Raw genomic sequence first — 22,645 nt, 5'->3', positions numbered from 1 at the left:
CGAGAAAAAAGAAAAGAAAACTTCAATCTCTCTCTCTCAAGGAATGACAGAATACAAAAAGAAAGGTAAAATTCAAACAGCCAAACAACTCTTTATGCCCCACCCCCCCTGGGGTCCAGAAACAGTCCCGTGTGGATCTTTGACCCGTCAAAGTGTTGACGAGTCAGGAGTGTGTGCCTTTTTTGGGGTCTCTCTAGATGGTGGACTTGGAGAAGGACACGCGGAGGTGCTGGTTTCCACCCATGTTGTAGTTGTGGAGGTCGATCAGGACCTGGATGGCCTCTTCCACCGTGGACATCTGCAGCAGGGCCATCTTGTGATCCCTAAGATTTACACATTTAGGCAATTAGCAGACGCTCTTGCACCAATTAAAACCTGAGGGACGATTCTAAAAGAATAATCTAAATGTTTCCGTGAGTCGGTAATTGGCCGCCGACCCCCATCTGAAAATATGTTGTCCAGGAACCCCCCAGAAGCAAAGATTTGAGTTAAAAACGTTCGCTCTGAAAGAATATATAATTATGTAAAGATTTGCTCGTAGTGCGGCACTTGGTGCAGATCTACAAGCTCACTCGGGGAGCTTGTAGATGTTGTAGACAAAAACATGATAATGCATCAATTGCATAGAAATAGTCATAAAGAATCACACGTAAGCTTAAAGGATATTTCCATGCTAGAGCCTAGAAGGCTTTCTTACCTTTATTTGTAGTTGTTACGTCCCCACCAAAGAGGTCCAGGTGTTCTTTTGTGCAAATGCACATTATTGGCTATTTCCCCTAATATAAGCCTTGAATTGCATTTAATTGAATGGAGAGTATTGTGCTAATTCGCATATTTCCATCGCTCAAAATTAATTTATGTATATATCCTCTCTTCATAATGTAAATAGTATCCCAAGCGGCACACTTTACTACTTATTTCGAAGGAAATATATAAGCAAATTAGCACAAAACCCCCATTGAGGGCTTACATTAGGGGAAATAGCCAATACTGCACTTTTGCACAAAATAACACCTGGACCTCTTTGGTGGGGACGTAGCAACTACAAATAAAGGTAAGAAAGCCTTCTAGCATGGACTTCTCCTTTAAGAAACCAACACTGGAACATCTATATAATTAAACTATGCGTATACACTATAGAGTGCTATGTCTACATAACATGCTATCTAATCCCCGACAGCAAACAACAAAAAGCATTAGGAACAGTGGTGTAAGGCAAGACATCATTGTACGAGTATAAGTTCAGTGGTGATTTGGCGATACATAAATTAAATATTAGAATAAATAACTAGCTTACTGGTTATTCGATAATCCCACAAGTAACCGTTAGACACACTCATTAATTTTTAATTATAGACTATATTGTAATTATATTAATGAGGCGTGCACAGTTTGAAAGCGCCAATCTCCGCTCCAGTGGGTAACTTATGTTATGGTAAGCATACCGTCTGCAACTATAGAACACATCTCGTCAGTCCGTTTTACAACCCACATGTGTGCGCGAGGGCAGAGCTTGCCCCATTATTTATTTACAGAAGGCTAAAGAAGTGTTCTTACTGGAAAAACTTGAAGGCTTTCACAGTGCCTCCGGCATTGGAGAACAGCAATCGCAGGTCATCTTCACTCACATCCGTTCTGTAACACAGAGAGAGAGAGAGAGGGAGAGGCAGAGGGGGAGAGAGACACAGGGAAATCATTGAGACGCAGTGGTTCCCAAACGTTTAGACGTTTTGCCCAGGACCCAAACTAGTGAAAATAGCAGATCTACGAGCGAGAGCTTCGCACCTCGTTGCGAGTTGGCCGTTCTGTGATTGGCTATTTTCACTACTTCTTAATTATTAGTATTTTTTAAATCATCATTTTTATCATCCGCTGCCGACCCGGATCATAAACCCGTAAAGGAATGCTGCCCCAGGCTACTAAAACAAAAGGGTACTGACGGGATGTTGGAGAGGTGGAGGGTGGCGGAGGGTGGGAAGATGTTCTGGAAGTTCTTGGAGCCGGGCTTCTTGAAGCGGTGCAGCGGCGAGTTGGTGAAGTCCTTGGTGAGGCCCTGGTCGTCCAGGCCGTCGCGCGGCAGCGCCACCGACTGGTGCTTGGACAGCGTCACGCGGATGATCTTCCCGTACATCTTCTGGCCGTTCAGGTGGCTCATCGCTGCACACGGGACCAAAAAGAAGCCCTAGCGGTTAATTCATTTTGACCTGGTCCCCCCCAAAGGTCCCCTCCTCACCTCCCCGGTAGAAAACAGCGGAGAACACCGGCGTCAACGAATTTGGAGCGATGCCCCTCTGCAGGTGAGGCAGCGGTGGTGGCCAAATGGTTTGCGGAGGGGTCTTGATATCGGAAGGTCGCTAGTTCGTATCCCCCGGAACGGCACGTTCAAATTACCACTGCTGAAGTGCCCTTGGACAAGGCATTGAACCTCTACCATGAAATGTTCTATGAGCAGGGCCTGGCTGTAAACAGGTTCTTGAGCTTAGTCCAGTTACCCTTGGTAAACATAGTACCTTTCCTTTCCTTTGCACTGCTATTGGTTCGCGAAATACAAGGAAGTGGGCCGGATTCTTTTATGGGTTTACCCAGGCTTTCATTTTTGAGCCGAATGCGAACAAGAATGAAAGCCCAGGCTAAGCGGACATCGTGAGACTCACCTAACTGGGCCTGGTTGCCGTCCGACATCTGGATAAGTGCGCTGTCCTTCTTGTTGTAGAGGATCTTCACCCTCTGCACATCCCCGTACACCCCTGTTTATCATGAGAGCCACAGACCCAGGCCCCAACGTGACAGGGGGAGGGGGAGAGGGGGACGAAGGGACGGAGGGAAGGGAGGCAGAACAAGCAGACGAGTCAGAAAAAAAACAACAGTTAGCACAGAGAGGCTATTTCAGAAACGCGTCTATATTAAGAAAAACAAAAGAGTGTAGTAGAGACTAGAGAGAGCTGAACACACAAGAAAGTAATAGAGTAATAGACTTTTAGAATGGGAGGTGTGTAGAAAGAAAAGTGGTCAAAAGAGACGAATAGAGAGAGAGATATAAGAGAGAAACACCCTCTAAACAGATAAGTTATCAAGCTCTATCAAGCTGGGGGTCAAACGGCTAACATGAAACCAAAAATAGCATGCAAACAATTAAGTCTAATCGTGCATTAACACAAATCTCCAGCCGTTGAACCGACCGGAGCGTAAAAAAATAATAAGCACTTAACCCAAAATGGATAAACAAGAGCGGGGCCAATAGTGTAGTTACAAAACTAATAAAACTACTGCGTGTGTGTGTGTGTGTGTGTGTGTGTGTACTGTACTGTAAACACATTTACATAGGCCTGACATCAATAACGATAAAACGTCTCAAAGACAAGAACGAAAACAGGTAGAATGAGATCAGAGAGAGAGAGGCAGAGAGAGAGAGAGAGAGAGAGAGAGCGTGAGAGAGAGAGAGAGAGAGCTAACGATAACATACCGAAGAGGGTAAACAGACTTTGGGGCGTAACCATCTTTAGAGGGAGAGAAGAGCAACAAGCAGCATGAGACAGGTAGGTAGGTAGAGAGGTAGAGGAGTCGGAGCAGTAGGTAGGTAGGTAGGTAGGTAGAGAGCGTAGGAGATGTGACAGATTCAGGATCCAGAACGTAGAGGTAGGTAGGTAGGGAGATGGTTGGTTTTTTTGTGTTTTTTGGATTGTTCCCACCCGGTAGAGTGATGGAGAGGAGAGGAGGAGGAGGTGGTGATGGTGGTGGGTCGTGGAAGGAGGAGAGGAGAGAGGGGGTGGGTGGGGGTGTTGTGGGTGGTGGTGGTGTGGTGGGAGGAGTTTTATTTTCCCATACACACACACACGATAGTGGAGGTTCCAGGGAAGGGGGGAGGGAGAGAGAGACAGACAGAGAGAGACAGAGAGAGGAGGGGGATAGATGGGGACAGGGGAAGGAAGGATGGATGGATGGTGGGGGGGGGGGCGGGGTGGGTTGGGAGGGGAGGGGGGGGGGGGGGGATGGGGGCAATGCAAATTGGAGAAAACAACAAAAAGTGAGGGGACAAAAAATAAAATACAGGTCAGTAACACTGGAATAATGCAAGGACGTTTTTTTTTGATCAGAGAGAACAATGGCTTTGGATCAATGTTCCGTTTAGTTTTTTTTTTTGGCTTCTTCTTCAAAATAAAAACTGCAAAAGAAATTGCCAAAAATGCATTTCACCCTGGACAGGCAATGGGGTAAAAGATACATTTGTGTCAAGAAAATCATAAGTAAATATATAAATAGCAATATAAAACTAGATTAAAAGAAATAATCATGGGCATAATTAAACAACAACAACAACAACATGCATTATGGTGTTAAGTTCTGTCGATCTGGTATAGCTGTGAAATGGTGGCAGTACAGATAGACGTTTGTTTCTGAAAAAGCAGGTTAGTTAGAAAACCATGCAATCGCCAATTCAGTTCCGATGGCTTTCTTTGTTTGTTTGTTTGTTTGTTTTTGGCATGCGAGAGTTGATGCGAAGGCCACCGCACGAGAACTGTGTGGCGTTCACCCAAGTCGAAGACAGAGAGAGAGAGAGAGAGAGAGAGAGAGAGAGAGAGAGAGAGAGAGAGAGAGAGAGAGAGAGAGAGAGAGAGAGAGAGAGAGACGGACAGCGTTCGCCCCCCCTTGTAGAGGGGCAGAAAGCGCAGCAGCAAGCTGCAGTATCTGTGAACATTTCGGGGGGGAGGAGGAGGTCTCCTTCAATGGTCAAGATACTGCCAGGCAGGGCGCTCCGGCATTGAAGCATTCATTTCATCATTCAGAGCCAGAGAAAAAGGGAGAGGACGGGGGGGGGGGAGGAGGAGGGGAGGGGGACAGACAGATGAGAAGAGAGAAGAGAGAGAGAGAGAGAGAGAGGTTAGATGAGAGAAATTGAAAACAATTTAAGTCACAGTTTAGACAAGAGAGAGAGAGATAGATGAGAGAGAGAGAGATTATAAGCAGCAGCAGAGAGAAGAGACAAGTGTCTGAGATGATTTTGAAGACACAGGTATAGATAGAGAATGATTTCATAATAATAAGCAGGGGCTCAGTGAGAAAAACAGAGAAGAGAAGACAGTTAGCAGAGTTAGACAGATACAGTTCCACATAAGTGATGAGGAGAGGGGAGATAAGGAAACTGTAGAGGAGAATAAGAGAACCAGAAGCAAGGTTGGATGTGGGATGATAAAGACTAAAAAAATAAAATCAGTCTAATGATTTTACGGCATGAGTGGTTGATTGTTTTTTTTTAAATCTATACTAAACAAAATACTAATACACGATTTATGCTTCATCACATGAGTGTTGCACAGCAAAAGAATCAGATCTACAAGCTCACGCGTCGAGTCCGTGATTCGTTGTGATCTTGTTGATTGATGGGCAATTTTTGGCACGTGATAACATCATACAACAAAGTATAAACCGGGCTTAAAGGTTGTTAGAGAAAGTAAAAGATGAGTGTTTCGTCTTTTAACGATTTTAGCTATTTTTGTACAAGGCATTTGTACGGCGCTTTCTTCATTATTATTTATTATAGTCCCTGGAAATGACATCTGGCCACAAAAGATCACAGGATCTACTGAATGTGAAGGGGGATACTATAGGGGGGTACTATACTGTCAGTATTACATCCCCCTATAGTCAGTTATGTGTCAGTTTGTCACCTCCCCATTCAATAAACCCTATATTTTGTGGCCAGATGTAATTGTATGGGGTCTAGTAGGACTATAGTAAAAAATAAAAAAATAAATCGCCATAGTATTTTGTAAAAAATATACATATTTAGCCCCATGTTTGAATGCCCCCGCACCCTGTCAAAAATAGCTAAAATCCCTAAAACGAAAGAAAGCAGCAAATAAAAAAAGATTAATGCTCATCTTTGACTTTCTAAGAACAACCTAAAACATGAACTTCCGTTGAAAGTTGTCCATTAGGAATGGTTATAGAGTTTAGTGGTGGGGGTTCTGGGGTATACTTTCTGGTTAAGACCCTCTGGCCGTACATCTGCGTGGTAAAGAGTGAGTGGTATGGCTTTTTTTCTGGGAGACGTCTTTTATTTTGTGCTCACACAAAGCACACACCGACTGAACTGCCACACAACCCACGGGAAAGGCAGGCCAATTGGAGGGCCGAGACCGGGTGGCCAGAACTTAGCATCCGGGCTCAGCCCTGTAAAAATTGACCCGACCCAGACGATCGTCAACATCGACCGCGTCAAAACGGACTCCATGAAGTGTAAACACGGGATGGTGCCGACGACAACGGGAGGCAAAATACTTCGAATGTTATATCAACCGACAACCGTCTTATCAAGACCATTAAATGTAGCCCAGTATAGACATTTAACCCATTCTGAACGGGAACCCGTTTTGGTGTTTAGCATCATGTTACGCTTTAGCTATTGAAAAATAGCAGATCTACAAGCTCGTAAATCGAAGAACGACTGACATTTTTTTAATCTGATCTCAGGTCAGCTTCGTTAATCAGATCAGTGTGTTTCCAGTGGAAACCATGTATGAATCTGATCTTAAGTCAGAATGGGTCAAGGGAATTACGTGGCCGGTAAAGAGGTAAGACTGAGGTTACGGTTAGTAATATAGTCGGACGACGCGACCGACACCACGTCGGACGATGGCTGACGTCGTCAGTTATGTGGACATTTCTTTGGCTACATTGAATGGTGTCGATAACGGCTGACAACAAGAGATTAGAAATACACCCGAAACCGCTCGAGAAAATAAGGAGAACATCTGGTAATGACTTGGTAGGAAGAAAGTTCAAGTATAGAGTCCAGGCTGGCTGTGTGTGTGTGTGTGTGTGTGTGTGTGTGTGTGTGTGTGTGTGTGTGTGTGTGTGTGTGTGTGTGTGTTTGTTTGTGTGTCGACTGTTTAAGGCTGACCAGCTGAGGAAATCACGACATTTCTGAGACCATTCCTGTTTCTGGAAGATGCTTCTAAAACTTATATCATATTGCTACATTTGCTAGTCGTTTGATCACTTCAAGAAATACTCTTCTTCTGCAAATTAACCAATAGCCAAACCTAAAATAGTCAATCTTCAAGCTCACAACACGTCGTTTGTTTTTCTTTTCGGTTTGCACAGCATGCTTTCATAGAAGACACGCTGCCTGCTGGCTTCTATAGAATCCAAATGACTGAAATCAAGTCCTGAGAACTTTAAACTGTGTGTGTGTGTGTGTGTGTGTGTGTGTGTGTGTGTGTGTGTTGCTAACCTCTTCATTGAGGTTGCTGACCAGAAGGACCCCTCCGGAGCCTTGCTGTCCGTGTCCGGCCAACGCCACCCGCCCGGCAGCAGCAGCTGCAGCAGCCGCAGCACTCAGGGGATTCATGGCTCCTTGTTTTGGGGGGGGGGGGAGAAATAAAACAAACATTAAAAAAAAAGAATGGCAGAAGACACAACAAACCAGTACGCCCCCGTCACAATAGAGCAGTGGTTTTCAAACCATTTTCATATCAAGGCCCATAACGTATTAAAGAGGGAGTGTGCCACAATATTTTGTATTTTTCCAGTTTTCACGCGTCTATGAGGTGACGGTACTTCGTTAAGACACCCTGGAGTCGTTTTTATGTGCAATTTATGTGTATTAACTTTGTAATGTATTTAGGGTTTCTTCCTGGAGGCTGAGCCCTTGACAGTCAAACGGGCCAATGAAGTAAACAGTGATATAAGTGGCATCACATCTACAGTCTCCAATGGTGTACACTTCTTGTCAATTAAGAACCCCTTTTGGTGTTTTAAGCATTGTGTTATACTTTGGTTAGGGTTTTTAAATCTAGAAAATGTGACAAATCTTTGAATGTATTTTCTTTCAGAGAGAACTCAAATATTTGCTTCCGAGGGGTTCCTGGAATAACATTTTCAGATGGGAGTCGGTGGCTGGCCATTCACATATCATTCTTGGGGTCGTTGACATGAAATATTGAGCACCACCGACATAGAAACATAGGTATTTCAGAAAAATGTCATGATTTAGAAGACTTTTTTTAATTTAATTTCGACATCAGGCCTAAATGGATACTCACTTTATGCATGCGCATACCCTCCATTACTACATAATGACCTAATCGCAATTATTTTAGATAATCGCAAATATTCTGCGTGACAGCTCCACAAACCACCTGCCTCGTTACAAACCTAAGCAACTTTCGACTAGTTCCAATCACTTGTTCCGCGGCTACTTGCCAAAGTAGATCGAGGACAGAGAGATTTATCGAGCATAGACACAATTTTCTAGTGGGGTGTGTGTGTGTGTGTGTGTGTGTGTGTGGGGGGGGGGGGGGGTGTTAGTTTAATGCCCCAGCTTAGATCAAGCTGTAGGGATATTTATAGGCTTTGTTCGAGATGGGCGCGCCATGTGGGGTGTAGCGCTTAACAACCAAGCTAAAGCTATGCACGCCACCGCCGAGCAGCCATGCCTTAAATTAACTAAGAGCAAATGTCTCCCTTCACTACAGATCGTTGCCCTTTAGCGGACTGTGGCTGCTGTTTTTCTAACCCTTTGAGACCCGAGGACACATCTGTGTCACCTTATCTTTTATAACCACTTTAGACATTTTAAACTTTTAGCTATTGAAAAATAGATTATTCAAGCTCATAGTGCAGAACAGAGTGCAGCACTATGAGCTTGTAGATCTGCCATATTATTATATTTGCATGAAGAAAGAAAACGTAACAATTTTTTTTAGATGGGGTGGGCGGCCGAATATATATATAATTGTGGGGCTCCTTGACATGAAATAGTTTGAGAACCACAAACAGTCTTTAATGGGTTAGCAAGCCTGGGCTGCTGTTCATCCTAACCCATTCTGACCTGAGATCAGATTCTAAAAATGTCTTCCGACAGTTTTCTGAAAAAGCTATGTTTCTATGTCAGTGGTTCTTACATTTTTCAAAAATAGCAGACCTACAAGCTCGTAGCTATGAGCTTGTAGATCTGCTGTTTTTCAATAGCTATAGCATAGCATAATGCTAACAGCAGAAGGGGTTCACGCCCAAAATGGGATAATCTCCAGTACTAAGACCCAGCGTCCTGCGTGAGCGCACCAGAAGCACAGCAGTGGTGTGGCGGTGGCTCTGAGAGAATAGCAATACTTTTAGCGTGTTTTCAGTGTTGTTTTCGTCGACTAAAACTACGACGAAAAATGTTCGTCGACTACCTTTTTCCACTTTCGAAAACTAAATGAAAACTAAGCTATGGTGACTAAGACTAAATACACTGAAAATTTCGTCGACAAATAAAAACTAGACTAAAATGTTAGGAAGGAACTGGTGGACAAGAGAAGTAATTTTACAATTGGTTGCATGCTGAAAACGCACAACACGTCGCAGCGAGACGTGGTGTGAGCTTGGTCGAGATCGGCTATTTTCAGCAAGTGTAAAAACAGTCATTACGACGGCATAAAGGCCCGCCAAAATACATTTTAGTCGACTAAAACTAGACTAACACTAAAACATTCCAGGTGACTAAAATGCGACTAAAAACTAAGTGAAAACTATTCAAGAGACTATGACTAAAACTAAAATCTAAATTTGCTGCCAAAAACAACAACACTTGCGTGTATACATACATATATACGAGAGCAATTCAAAAAACCAAAAAGACACAAAGTAGAAAGAATATAATAATGATAATAATAATAAAAAAAGAGCTGGGGATGTACCTGGGATCTTACCAAGCAGGGAGTTGGAGTCCTTGTTGAAGGCGGCCGCCACGTTGGGGTCGATGCTGGGCTGCCCGTCGCCCGCCGGCAGGTCGGGCCGCGTGTAGTCGCGGCTCTTGTCGTTGTTGTACTTGACGTTGAGGTTGACCAGCTTGGAGAAGTCGATGCGCAGCGTGCAGCACGAGTTGTAGATGTTCTGACCGTCCAGGGCCTTGTTGGGAGGGGCAGAAAATCACTGTTGACGGAAACTAAATGGAAACTAAACTAAAACTAAGACTGAATATATTGACAATTTCGTCAACAAATAAAAACTACCGGTAGACTAAATGTTAGGAAGGGACTAGCCTGGAACTACCTATGCTTTTTATGGCATAGGCAGCTCCCGGATTAAACTATGCGCAGCTGCGCGACATGAGACTAATTACTTAGAGCGACAGAGAGAGAGAGCAGTGTCTGTGTGTACATGTGTGCGTGTGTGTCAATTTAACAAAGGTGCAGACGATCAGAAATCAGCAGAGAGTGAGCAGTTTTTGCACTACTCTATGCCGAATTGAAGTGGACTTTTTTTTCTCCCTGGAAATAAAAACGTCTGGGTTTCCGAGGCTAGTGGACAAGAGATCCAGTACAAGTAAAAGACAAGTCATTTTACATTGGTTGCACGCTGAAAATAGCAGATATACAAGCTCACAACGTGTTGCGCTGCGACACGTTGAAAAGAAGTGAAAAGCAGGTGGTTATTCCATGTGTATCAGAGGAGACGTACGCGTGGTTGTCCAACAGCCTCCCCTGTTGCTATATAGGGCCAAGCTGAAGGGATCAGCTTGTAGATCTGCTATTTTCAGCCAGTGTAAAATCAGCATCAAGGCCCGCCAAAACACATTTCAGTCGACTAAATCGACTAGATTGACAGTAGTAGTAGTAGTAGTAGTATTACTGGTGAAATGGGCCTTACCAGTTTGGACTGCTGTGCGTTGATGGGGTCGCTGTACTGGAGCAGGGCTTGGAACTGATTGTTCTTGGTGAAGGTGATTATTTTCATGACTGTGCCAAACTTGGAAAAGATCTGGGAACAAAAAAACAAAAACTGTCATTTAAACCAGTGAGGTGCCGGAAGTAGGCCCGTCACAGTTATATGACATAATCGCTGCCCCAATCGCTATCATTTGTGATAATCGCAATTGCTTTTGCATAATCGTCAACAGTTTCCACATTGAAAGATGTCCACACATTTATTTATTTAAAAAAAATAGCAGATCTACAAGATCAACGATTTCCTCAGATCAGGCTATAGTCTGGAACTACACCTCTGGACCAGACATCACAATCTGAGCAGAGAAGCTGCCATTTCGGTTCACAAAAATCTTTACATTTTATTTTTGTGATTCCCATTTCTGCTAAGCAGCACGCTATATGTGCTTAGATGATTTGGATTTATATTAGGATACATTTGCGCAACTGTAAAAGACAAAACGGAAGTGGCGAGACGGACCTGTTGCAGCACGTCCAGTGTGACGGGGTAGAACATGTTGTCGATGATGATCCGGAGCACGGGGCTGGACGCCGCCGCCAGCGCCTCCTGGACGTCAGAGCTGGGAGAGCCGCCCGAGTGGACCGCAGACACCGCCTGCAGCACCGCCTGGGCCCGCTGCATGGGGGGGGAGGGCCACCACAAACACCACCATCAATTCAACACCGTCCAGAACACACCCGCATGCCATGTGAACCCATTGAGATCTTGGAGCGCATCGGTGTCACCGTAGCTTTTTAACCACTTTAACCCATTTAGGCCCGACGTCGAAATTAAAAAAAAGTCTTCTGAAAGAATATATGTTCAGTTCTCAAAGATGTGTGCCGCATTTTCACGTGTGCTATGAGCTTGTAGATCTGCTATTTTTCAGTATAACGTAATGCTTAAAACACCAAAAGGTGTTCCCGCCCCAAAATGGGTTAACCATTATTTAAAACTTTAGCCGTTGAAAAATAGCAGATCTAAAAGATCACAGCACGCTCATAGAGTGCCGAGCTACGAGCTTGTAGAAAGGAAGCAGAGCAGTTTCTTTCCCCAGGCAGGACATGAACTCGGGGAGGCATTACTATCCATGAGAAGAGATGACAGGAACTCCATGTTCAGTTTTAAATTATTATTTTAATCTGGTTATGCTTTTTTTTCTCCTTTTTTTTGATATCATGTAGTTTAACAGAATGGAACTGTGGATCTTATCCAACGATAACAAAATATTCAAAGTTTTGGGTCCGAGGCCAAATCTCATCAAATGGTTGTTCCGTGGCTCAAATGCAGACTTAATAATGGGCCTTGAAATGGAAAAAAAAGGTTGAAAACGTCTGCCTTACCGAGTTGCCCACGTCGGTCTTGAGCTCTTTGTGGTTGGAGTACTGGATGAAGACGGGGACGTTGCGGACGTGAGGGTTCACCGTGGCGTAGTAGTTCACCATGGTGATGGCCGCCTCCTCTGTGCCCATCTCCAGGAACGCCTTGGGGACAAAACACAGAGACCAGATGAAATGAAAGAAGACACAAATGGTAAACAAGTTTCCCTCCCTGGTTGGCTCTGGGTTTTGCCCATGGGTTTTTCCAGAAAACCGTTAGAATTCAGAAGCCTTTTTTTGTAAAATCGACCTCAGTCCAAAATGGGTTCAGTGAACTACCGGTAGGTATATCTTTAACACAATACTGCCCCTAGCCCTCCAGGTCACAGCGTGGTGCTAGTGCCAGAGAAATCCGTGAAGTAAGCATAGCGGAAGTGATGTAGTGTCGTTTCTGTGGTGTAGGCCTAGTGAACGGACGTACGATGGACCGCAGAGCAGCCATCATGTTCAGCACGGCTCGGATTAACGTTTTAATAGGCTATAAACATGGCCTTTTATGCCATTCTGAGCATAAATAAGACAAATAACGCTGTGCGCGTGCACGACGTGTACCGTGGATTACCATGTACGCCGTTTCTACAATGAGAGGCCTATGGATGCTAGCCACGGAAGCTAACAGGGGCACAAAAAAAGAAGAAAAAAAAGTAAATAAATATTTTTCTTAATTTTTAATCAAATCTTGTTCCTTGTGGATGGCTCAGATGACCTCATATGAAAAGAAGCAGCTGGTTAACACTCCGATTGCCCCGGGGTTATTTAATCATCAAATCATAGCGACCAAGCGACATTTTTATAATCTGATCTCAGGTCAGAAAGAAAACTATCAGGATGTAGAAGACATTTTTAGAATCTGATCTCAGGTCAGAATGGGTTAATCCATGTGCTAATCCAGGGATCAGCAGGGACTGGGGAGTCTGGGGCATGAGGTCGTTGAGGTAATTGGAATAAACTTTATAGTTCATACCAATTATCCCATGGCAATTTATAGATTTATTTTTTGGGGGGAAAAGAAATAAAAAAGATTAAACTACTATATATCGAGAAGACATTTCTATCATTTGACAAACTGGCAAAAAAAATCCTTAAGGGGTGCTCAAATAGTCAACAATGGCACACAGGGCAGGCATACCATTTTATCTGGATCTAGGAACAACAAATCATTGCTCAAAAGCGTTTTTTGGGGGAAGCTGCTGCAAACTTTTTTCCTTCCCCCGATACAGAACTTGTCTGACACACCATCAGATACTGCTCTGTATCCGTTCCACTGTGCATTCAGAGGAGGATGCTGACACTTCATCATGACATACTGACATTGGCACCAAATGTAGCCAACAATGCTACAGCGCTCTAGAGACAATCTGAGGGCAAATGTCAATAGTGTACCGCCGCCCTCCTCAGTAGACGGAAATGGCCCTGCTAGTGGTCAACGTTTTGTATTCCATTCAGGGAGCCTGTGAGCACACTCGAGTGAGTCAGAGGGAGATGCGGTTCCCAGATAGCAACACATAGTATCGCCAGTGTGCTCGCGTCGCACAAAAGACAAGTCAGTGGGCTCTCTTTGAGACTGACAGAAAATCAAACTGAACGTGTCGCTGTGCTCAACACTGAGCCATCGCCCAGGACCTTCATGGGGACCCACACGACCGCAGACGTCTATCTTAAGTCTGGACACGTGTATGAGCCAACAACAATGTTCGGCAAACGTCTAATCTCTCGGTCAGGCCAGACAACTCTTCCATAATCTTTGAACGCTCCATAAATCAGGAGTGTTTATTTCATGTGACCAATTCACGTAAATTTAAACTGCCGTTTAAAAACACAGAAAGTGATAAAAGGTGTAGTTTTTTCCAAGACAAATAAAATCAACCACCTGTATGAATGAGGCCTCACACCAAATCTATAAAGTTAGCAAATGCATTTTATATGGATTATCCGTCACGCTCCTATTTCTGCTTGAGCAGTAAGCCAAGATGAACTTCGAATACTTTAGTTATACTTTAGTTACTTTAGTTTCCAGTAGGGCTAAATTACGCAACTAGTAAGGCTAAACCGAACTGGGGGAAAGGGTGTGTGTGTGAGCAAAAAGGTCTGTCTCAAGAGACTAGACCAGTGGTTCTCAAAGGTGGGTCCGAGGACTCCCAGGGGTCCTCGAGGGAGTTCCAGGGGGTCCCTAGTAGGGATGTCGGCAACGGTTCATTTCCCAGCCGGGTAGCCGATGGCATTATCCGGTTAATTAACGGTTGTTGATTTATTTATTTTTAATAGGCTACGCCAAATGTAATATGCACCTAAGCCTATAGGCTACATAATTAAAGTTGGTAGACGAATGGTATACATTTATATATGCTCCTTTTTAAAAGACAAACTAAAAAGCAACATTTAACAATATAAATGAATTGTTGTACGCTTAATCATCAATAAACAACGCATCTTATCTGCACGCATGCATCTGCGCGTCTACAGTACAGGGGTCCGCCGGTTCTAGTCCAAAACATAAATAAGTCCAGTCCAGATCTGAGCAACCTATACCTATAGCCACTGGATGCATGGGCTAAGCCTTTTTTTTGTCTCCGTGTCTTACCTGATTCTTCCCTTTGAGTGTGAGGATGTTGGTGCAATGGTGACCTTGCCAAAGGGGGGGGGTCTTACCTGATTCTTCCCTTTGAGCGTGAGGATGTTGGTGACCTTGCCAAAGGGCAGCCCCAGGGCGATGACCTCCGTCTCCGACGCCTCGTTGGGCAGCTTCCGGATGTGGAGCACGCGGGACGGCGGCGCCTCCTCCACGCGAAGCTTTTTACTGTCGCTGCCGTTGGACGCCCCATCTGAAAGACTCACAATGTGAGCTTGCAGATCGTCTACATGACAGCATGTTAATGTATTAAAAGTGTATATATGCACCGCTGGATTTCATGATAGGCTAGGTAGTGATGTGACAAGTGACACCGTCGTGCAATGGAGTAGACTTCATGCTACAGGAGTCTTCATGTTATTACACGAGAGGGTGTGGTTTAACGTGATAATTGCCACGACAGTGATGTGGTCAGGAACGAGACGAAATCGAGTTCCGCAAGCATCACTGAAGTGGCAATAATCACGTTAAACCACACCCTCGAGTGTAAAATTGCAATTATACAACAGTTACCCTTAAAACTAAGAAAATCACTGAAAAAAATATTTTTTTTTCATGACAGATGTAGTCACTGCGACCACAAATGTCCCAAGAAACTAGCTAGCCTAGCCACCAAGTTTGCTAGCGCTCTGGGAAAACAGAGCAACTGAATTCTTTGTTTTGATTAGGTGGTGAATGGTGCTGGTTTGATCCACGGCTAGAAGCAGTTTCAACCAATCAGATTGCTTCCTCGAAACAACCCGTTTGATATAAACAATTTAGTTGATATTTGTTGGAATACCTCCTATACTGAGATCTGGTGGATTATCTCTGTGACTGCACTAGCACTCTTCCAAGTCATCCTATATCCCCCGGTGTGACCATACTTTGTCTAGCCTTATCTTACCAGACGAAACGGTGTTTTCCGCAGTGTGTTTATACAGTGCTGTTTATTTCCCCAACACCAAGTATAAAAGGGTAAGAGCTCGATATCCTAGGCAATGTTTACAATACAAGCAACTGACTCCCGGGGATTACAGGCAAACAGGAGGAGGTGTTAAATAAAATAAAATAAATCAGAAAGATGCGTTTGCCAGTCACCACCTGAACTCGTTGAATTTCCTGCGGGAAACACTTTTAAGCTATTAAAATGCATAGCGCACGCAAACGCACACCTCAGTACACACCATCCATTCCAAGCACGTAAGCACTGTGCTCGAGTGTGGGGGTGCCCACCTACTATGGAGCACGGGTTATTCATACACTAAACCCTTCCAACCCATCTCATTTCTAATAAATACCCATTTATCCCCCTTGATAACTCTTAATGCCTCCGGACGGTTGTTGATCAAAGGGCTTCATGCAAATTCCCAGGCAGCCAGCCTTCCCCGCCCCCCCCCCCCTCCCTGGTGGTCTGAAAGAACTCACCACTGATACTGCTCATGCCAGAGTTGGGACTGTTGTACATACTCAGCTCATCCGATCCTCTCTGCAATGAGACAAACAAAGAAAATAAAATTATATATATGATCACACAGTAACACACACACACACACACACACACACACAGCAGTGAAATGTCACAAGAAGATCTACATTATACCACAGAGAGTCCCTCTCAAAGACGACAATAAACCAGCGCACAGGAACACGGTTTAAATTAAGCAAAAAAAAACAAATAAAATAAAGGATGCTGGGATAAAGAAGCCGGGGAGGAGGAGGTGGAGGACATAAAACGACGGCTTAAGAATGCCTCCCGTTTCTTTCCTGCTCCCCCGTCGCAGGTTTAATCTCTCGAAATTTAACCCATTCTGGGCGAGAACCCATTTTGGTGTTCGCATCATGTTATGCTTTAGCTATTGAAAAATAGCAGATCTACAAGCTCATAGCTTGTACGAGCTTGTACGTAGGTCTGCTATTTTTGAAAAATCGAAGAACGACTGACATTTTTTAGAATCTGATCTCAGGTCAGAATGGGTTAATCAGACCAGTGTGTGTCCAGTGGAAACCTCGTATGAATCTGATCTCAGGTCAGAATGCTTTAAGATGCCCGAGATGTGTTTGTTTCATCCCGGAGTTGCTCGCGGGGTCCCCACGGGTCCCGCGCGGAGCCACGCACGCGCCAGCGCGCCAGCTGACGTGCTCCCATGCACTCTTAAACCTGACTGATGGGAGCGGTGAGGGAAAGCGGCTGGGGACCCATTACAAACACAACTTCGTAATAGCTTCAGACCAGCGCGCGGCGGCGGCGGCGCCCCCCCCCCCCCCCCCCCCCCCTCCTCCCTTTCTCTTTTTCTATCCTGTGAGTGAATTTGAACCAATTGTTGTTCGTGTCACCGGCATTCTTTATAGTTACGATAAACTAGAGGTTGCGGGGCCGTGGCAGCAGCCCTAGCAGGACAACACAACACAAATAAATTAAAGGTAATAAAGTTGTCTTTGTGACATGGGGCCAAAATGTGTGCACACGTTCCCCCCAACCCGAGAGTGTACCAAATGTTTCGCCGCAGCCAACAACAGTAGGTAAAATTCTTTGTTTGGCTTTGACATGAAAAATTGATGAAATAAACAGGGTGGCAAAAAAGACCAATCTTATCAGAGGAATCAGTGTTTTACGACCGTTCCATTTTGCCTTGGAGGGAGAGGGCTTTAACTCGGTTTTAGTGCAGATGGAAATGCAGCTGGTACTTGACAAATAAGGTTAGGTGCCCGCAAACAATGCATTTACACGAGGAAACAAGTTTGTTTGGTAAAGCTACCTGGACACAAGCCTTTCACCATTTCATTACAGCCATTATAATATCATGAGAACAGGGAACAGAAAAACATTTCAGAGATATAAGACCCGTTCCGGACCCACATATTGGGCTATAATGTCTTTAAAAAGAAATGTCAAGACTAAACTAGTCTACAGTATGCCCCTTGGAATAAAATGCAGACATGGTGCAGCAACAGGCCTGCAAACTCACAGCATGAACACATTTTCTCCAGTTGCGTTTAACAGATGTGATGTACCTTGTTTACGAAGAATACAACCTCTTACAACCGTTATAAGTCTAAATCAGAGGTTCCCAGGTGTTTCCATAAACTCTGGCTGCGGCCCCCTATAGAAAATAATAAGGATGCACCGAAAATTCGGCCACCGAAAATATTCGGCCGAAAATGGCTAAAAATGTATTTTCGGCCTATTCGGTTTCGGCTCAAATAGGCCGAAAAATATCACCGAATAGTCAAAACACCGGGTCGGTATAAACACAACACGCAATTGTCTTGAACGTAACCAGAGCGCTCTGCATCTACCCCTCTCTCTCTCCGTCTCCCAACTTCAGTCTCCTCCACACACACACACACACACACACACACACACACACACACACAGAGAGAGAGCGTCACGTTGCTCTGTGGCTGCGCTCCGCGAAAACTGCGAGCTCATCAACAGGTTGCAAATTGCCCAAAACAGGTCCCAAAACATGGTAGCACCGCCGCTGTCTATTCTTTTGTCGTATGACCAAAAATGCTCCCCAATGTCCCCAATGCTTGCAGGCAGGCTACGACGAAGACTAGCAGTAGCATGCTCGTTAGCTCCTCAAATTTGTTCCACCTGTGATGTAATCTCAGCAGCGCATTGAAGTGGGCATAGGGCAAAAAGCAGAATGTCCGTGAACGTTTTGCTTAACAATGATCAGTTGTTCAGTGCTGTTTAACTTTGGCAATATGTGATACTAGAGCCTAGAGAACATGCTAATATGGCTGCTAAATAAGAACGTTTTCCCCTATCAGCTAGCATGCTTGTGTGTGTGTGTGTGTGTGTGTGTGTGTGTGTGTGTGTGTGTGTGTGTGTGTGTGTGTGTGTGTGTGTGTGTGTGTGTGTGTGTGTGTGTGTGTGTGTGTGTGTGTGTGTGTGTGTGTGTGTGTGTGTGTGTGCGCGCGCGTGCATGCCCACACAGACTGTGTAGGACAGTGGTTCTCATAGTGGGAGTTCCAGCTAAATTATAGATAGTTAGTTAGGAAGTACCCCAAGGGTCTGTAACAGAGTGCAAAAATGGAACCAAATAGACTCTCAAAATTGACATTGATTTTACAATAGAAATAAAAAAATAAAATAAATTGGGCTCCCAGAGATGGAAATGGAAAGAAAGACAGTCGGCTATACACGGTCAACATTACAGATTACAGTGTCATTACAAGTACAAGGAATGGCAATGAAATCAAATTGTATAAAAAAGGGGGTAAAATATTAATTTTGAATGAGTATTCATTTTTATTGTCTACAATAACTTGAAGCATTTTTTTTAAAGGTAATTGCAAAAAGGTGCCATAATCCGATTAATCGATTAATCGTTTAAATAATCTCCCAATGAATCGATTATGAAAATCCATAATCATGTCTTTTGACATAATCAGGTAGCTTTACAACGAAGATGTATTCGGCTATTCGGTATTCGGTTTTCGGCCAACTGTTTCCTATATTCGGTATTCGGTTTCGGCCAAGAATTTCCCTTTCGGTGCATCCCTAGAAAATAACATTGCAAATGTGCATCTAAAAGCTCACGTCGCACCACACTGAGCTTGTAGATTTTCGTTTTGAGGATTTGTTAAAGTTTCTGACAATGACATGACTTATGACCACTCCTGCCCCCTCCTCCCATCATTTCGCTCTCCATTTCCAAATGGCCCGCACGTTGAAAAGAATAGATCATGAAATGCACAAAGCCGACTATCTGCCAACAACGGCGAGGTTCACCAAGGGTGGGCACTGGGCAGCGATCCCTTCATTTCTGTGTGGACGCCTCATTTGCACAAAAACAATCAGATTAACTCTCCCGTGTAGAAAATACAGCCGTCCCACGCCACTTCTCCCATTCAACCGTACACTGATTGGCTCAAAGATAACAGACAGCCGGTGACAGTCAAGCACCAATTCACTTTGTATGCGGTCAATAGCAAATTGATTCTATATAGAGTAGATACAGCAAAGGCCGGCCAGAGAGGTATGTGGGGAAAACCTTGTTTTCATTAGGATTCCGAACCTATACCTTCGGTACATCCCTTAATAAGCCAAAGTATCGGATTGTGGCTGTTCTGCGTAAATTGAAATGGAAGCATAACGATTTGATAGTAGTCTGTGCTCATTCAAGAACCATACTTAACATTTAAAATCGTATTTTTTTTTATGGAATTGTTTTCATTTACGGTATGTTTGTATTTGGAGAAATATGGGATAGAGACGGTTTGAAAACTCACCTTTACCCCAACTGCAACATCACTGAGGCTGGAAAAAAAAGAAAATAATTTGTTCAAATGAAAACATACAATACCAGCATGTTGCATAAATATGTCTATACAACATTGCAAATCTTTTGTAGAAAATACAAAAGATTGTACGTGATTTCTACATGGATTGTTGTTCATAACGTAGGTTAAAATACGACAAAACCATGCAAAATGCCTTTTTCTTGACCACGATTGTTTCAGTCTGTGTTCATTTATGTGGCACGGGTATTTAGTTTTATAAGCCAGAGTGGTGTAACTCTGTGTGGGGCTCTACAGAAGTTCCAGACCCACAGGAACGCGGCCAGGGTGCCGGACCCGTTCCGGAGAGCCGCCCCGCATCCGAAATGGTTGAGAAATGACAGTTACCGTGTGGGGGTCCCTCTACTGTACTGTAACACCCAAAATCATCATATATACAGTTAGTGTGTGTGTGTGTGTGTGTGTGTGTGTGTGTGTGTGTGTGTGTGTGTGTGTGTGTGTGTGTGTGTGTGTGTGTGTGTGTGTGTGTGTGTGTGTGTGTGTGTGTGTGTGTGTGGCTGCGCAACAGTGACACTTGGTTGTGAAAACCAAAGAAAAAGCTATTTTCGTGCTCGGACAGAACCAGCCAGCCAGGGACAGACCCAGGAACCTTGGCCTAAACTAAACACCAGTGATGAAGTGATCATGTTCAAGGTTTCCTTGTACAATACACACTGCAGCAGCATTAATAATAAATAAACATGACATGTTGATTAAGCCTGTGTTAAGACAGACACACCCATGTTATACTTTCATTTTAAACAGGAAATGCCAGTAGTGATGTCACTCAGTCTTACTGTATGACATCATAGGTTTACTGTAAGTGTAAATGTAACTCAAATTACTCATGCATGCCGTTTCATGCAGTCTACTGCAGTGGTTCCCAAACTTTAGGCCGTGACCCAAAAGACAAAGGTGATGTCTCCCCGGGGACCAAAACTAGTGAAATTAGCAGACTACAAGCTCACACCGCTGCAGCTATTTTCACTGTTACTTAAAACTTTTTCTAATTGGAACTTATTTGATTTCTTCATTAAATTACAGAGAAAAAAATCTTTGAGTTTGTTTTTAATTTATGAAAAAGCTTTAATGTTTTGAAATAACAAAAACGTGTCTGCGATACACAAATGGGTGATGAGTCCCAACCTAGCGAGAGAGAACGAGTCAGGCTTTTATTGTTATTCTTCCGGTTTGAGGGAAAGGAAGTTCCGGATTGATGGTTCCGGCCTGATGACTACAAAACAATGACTACAACATGACATAATGATATTATCCGCTCCCGATCAATCACACAGCAAATTATCCGAGGTGGAGAATGACACAAGGTTAGTTAGTCCCGAACCAGTATGGGAAACAGTGGTCATACAACTGTAAACACACTGTCCAGCCAGGAATTAGACCACTGCCTCAATGTCAGGTCTGGGGACCACCAGGGGGTTCAAATGACTGTATAAATGGCCATTTACAGGTCAATTTGGTTAGTTCAGACAAGAGTTAAATTAACACTACTGAGAGTTTGTACCGTGTAGATTCAAACATTCACTTGGAGTTACACTCATACAGCCCCAAGAAGGGTCAATTTGGAGCCCAATTGTGGGCCCGAGACCAGACGTTTGAGTCTGAGACCACCATCTGAAAATAACGTTGTGCTAAGCTAGGGAGCCACATACAAGATTTGTTTTGGGAAGAAAAAAAACATTGCAATGTCCAATGTTTTCTTCCACCTCTAAAAAATAGCAGATGTACAACATGCAACGGTCGTGAGCTTGTTGCAGCCAGGTCGGATATTATCATATTTCCCATATGACGACGTATAGGATACGGTTAAAAAAGGAGATTAAACTGATGTTGGTGTATTATTAACCCATTCTGCAGGGGAACCCGGGAACCCTTTGACGAGAACCATTAGTTTAGCTTCATGGGTTGTTGTTGTTGTTGTTGGCATTACAACGCCACCAGTCCCTGTCAAGCTAAAGCCGTTAGCAGCATTCAGCAGCTAAAGCCAACGATTAGCTACAACAAAAGAGCATCGTCGTGTGTGTGTGGGGGTTTTCAGGCTTTAGCCGGCTGCCAGGCAGCTAGCTAGCTAAGCTAACGAACCTAGCCAAAAATGGCAACAACGGCGACACACACACGCCACGCCATGTTTAATAGGGGCATTTAATAGTACATTTCATATATATTGTACATTTACACGTTTAAACGCCGAACGAAACTGCGTTGGCGGCGCACGAGCTTCTCAAAGTTCCTCGAGGAGGCTGCAGCCTGGCGTGCGCGTGGTGGTGTCTATGGAAACCATGATGGAAACCCCACATCATCCACACCACCACCACCCTAATGCTAAGCTAACGCTCAAACAACAAAACAACAAATCATGCCATCCACTCCGAACTGCGTCTCGCGGTGTGGACTAGTGGTATTGCGAGCCCCCGCGCGCACCGCTTACCGCACGGGCGTGTTTTTATTAAGACACACACGACGACGGGGGGTTCGGAATGATAATAAAGATAATATGAAACGAAACATACCCGTCCATTTCTGCACGCTTTTGTTCCCTTCAGTGCTGTTTTGGATTCGTGCTTCTTCTCTCTCTCTCTCCCCGACACGGTACAGTTACAGTACAAACACACACAAACAGCAGCAGCACGCACGACACGACGGCAAAATGGATGCT

At 44.1% G+C, this 22,645-nt stretch overlaps 1 protein-coding gene across 6 annotated transcripts; it reads right to left on the bottom strand.

Moving 5' to 3' along the window:
- Positions 1-155: 155 nt before the first annotated feature.
- Positions 156-22,645, bottom strand: LOC308336291 (polypyrimidine tract-binding protein 2-like). 6 transcript variants are annotated; one of them, XM_080793610.1, is made up of 14 exons: positions 22,500-22,645; positions 19,924-19,951; positions 16,108-16,168; positions 14,721-14,926; positions 12,036-12,176; positions 11,173-11,328; positions 10,636-10,746; positions 9,684-9,894; positions 7,235-7,356; positions 3,464-3,497; positions 2,655-2,747; positions 1,941-2,157; positions 1,558-1,635; positions 156-323 (listed from the first exon to the last, which is right to left on the bottom strand). In XM_080793610.1, the coding sequence occupies exons 1-14, from the start codon at positions 22,505-22,507 to the stop codon at positions 194-196; spliced, it is 1,596 nt and encodes a 531-aa protein (XP_080649736.1). In that variant the 5' UTR covers positions 22,508-22,645; the 3' UTR covers positions 156-193. The 6 variants fall into 6 exon arrangements, with proteins under 6 accessions (XP_080649736.1, XP_080649737.1, XP_080649738.1 ...); XM_080793611.1 differs by having other exon boundaries at positions 9,696-9,894; XM_080793612.1 differs by having other exon boundaries at positions 14,721-14,893.

This window comes from Protomyctophum bolini (genome assembly GCF_963924005.1).
Source record: "Protomyctophum bolini genome assembly, chromosome: 21".
NCBI classification, from domain to species: Eukaryota; Metazoa; Chordata; class Actinopteri; order Myctophiformes; family Myctophidae; genus Protomyctophum; species Protomyctophum bolini.
This window is presented reverse-complemented; position numbering and strand designations above follow the sequence as displayed.

Coding starts and splice junctions, on each gene's coding strand:
- LOC308336291 (XM_080793610.1), bottom strand. Junction 7,357..9,683: donor CCTGCTTGGTAAGATCCCAG/GTACATCCCCAG, acceptor CCCCAAAACAAG/GAGCCATGAATCCCCTGAGT. Junction 3,498..7,234: donor TCAGCAACCTCAATGAAGAG/GTTAGCAACACA, acceptor CTCCCTCTAAAG/ATGGTTACGCCCCAAAGTCT.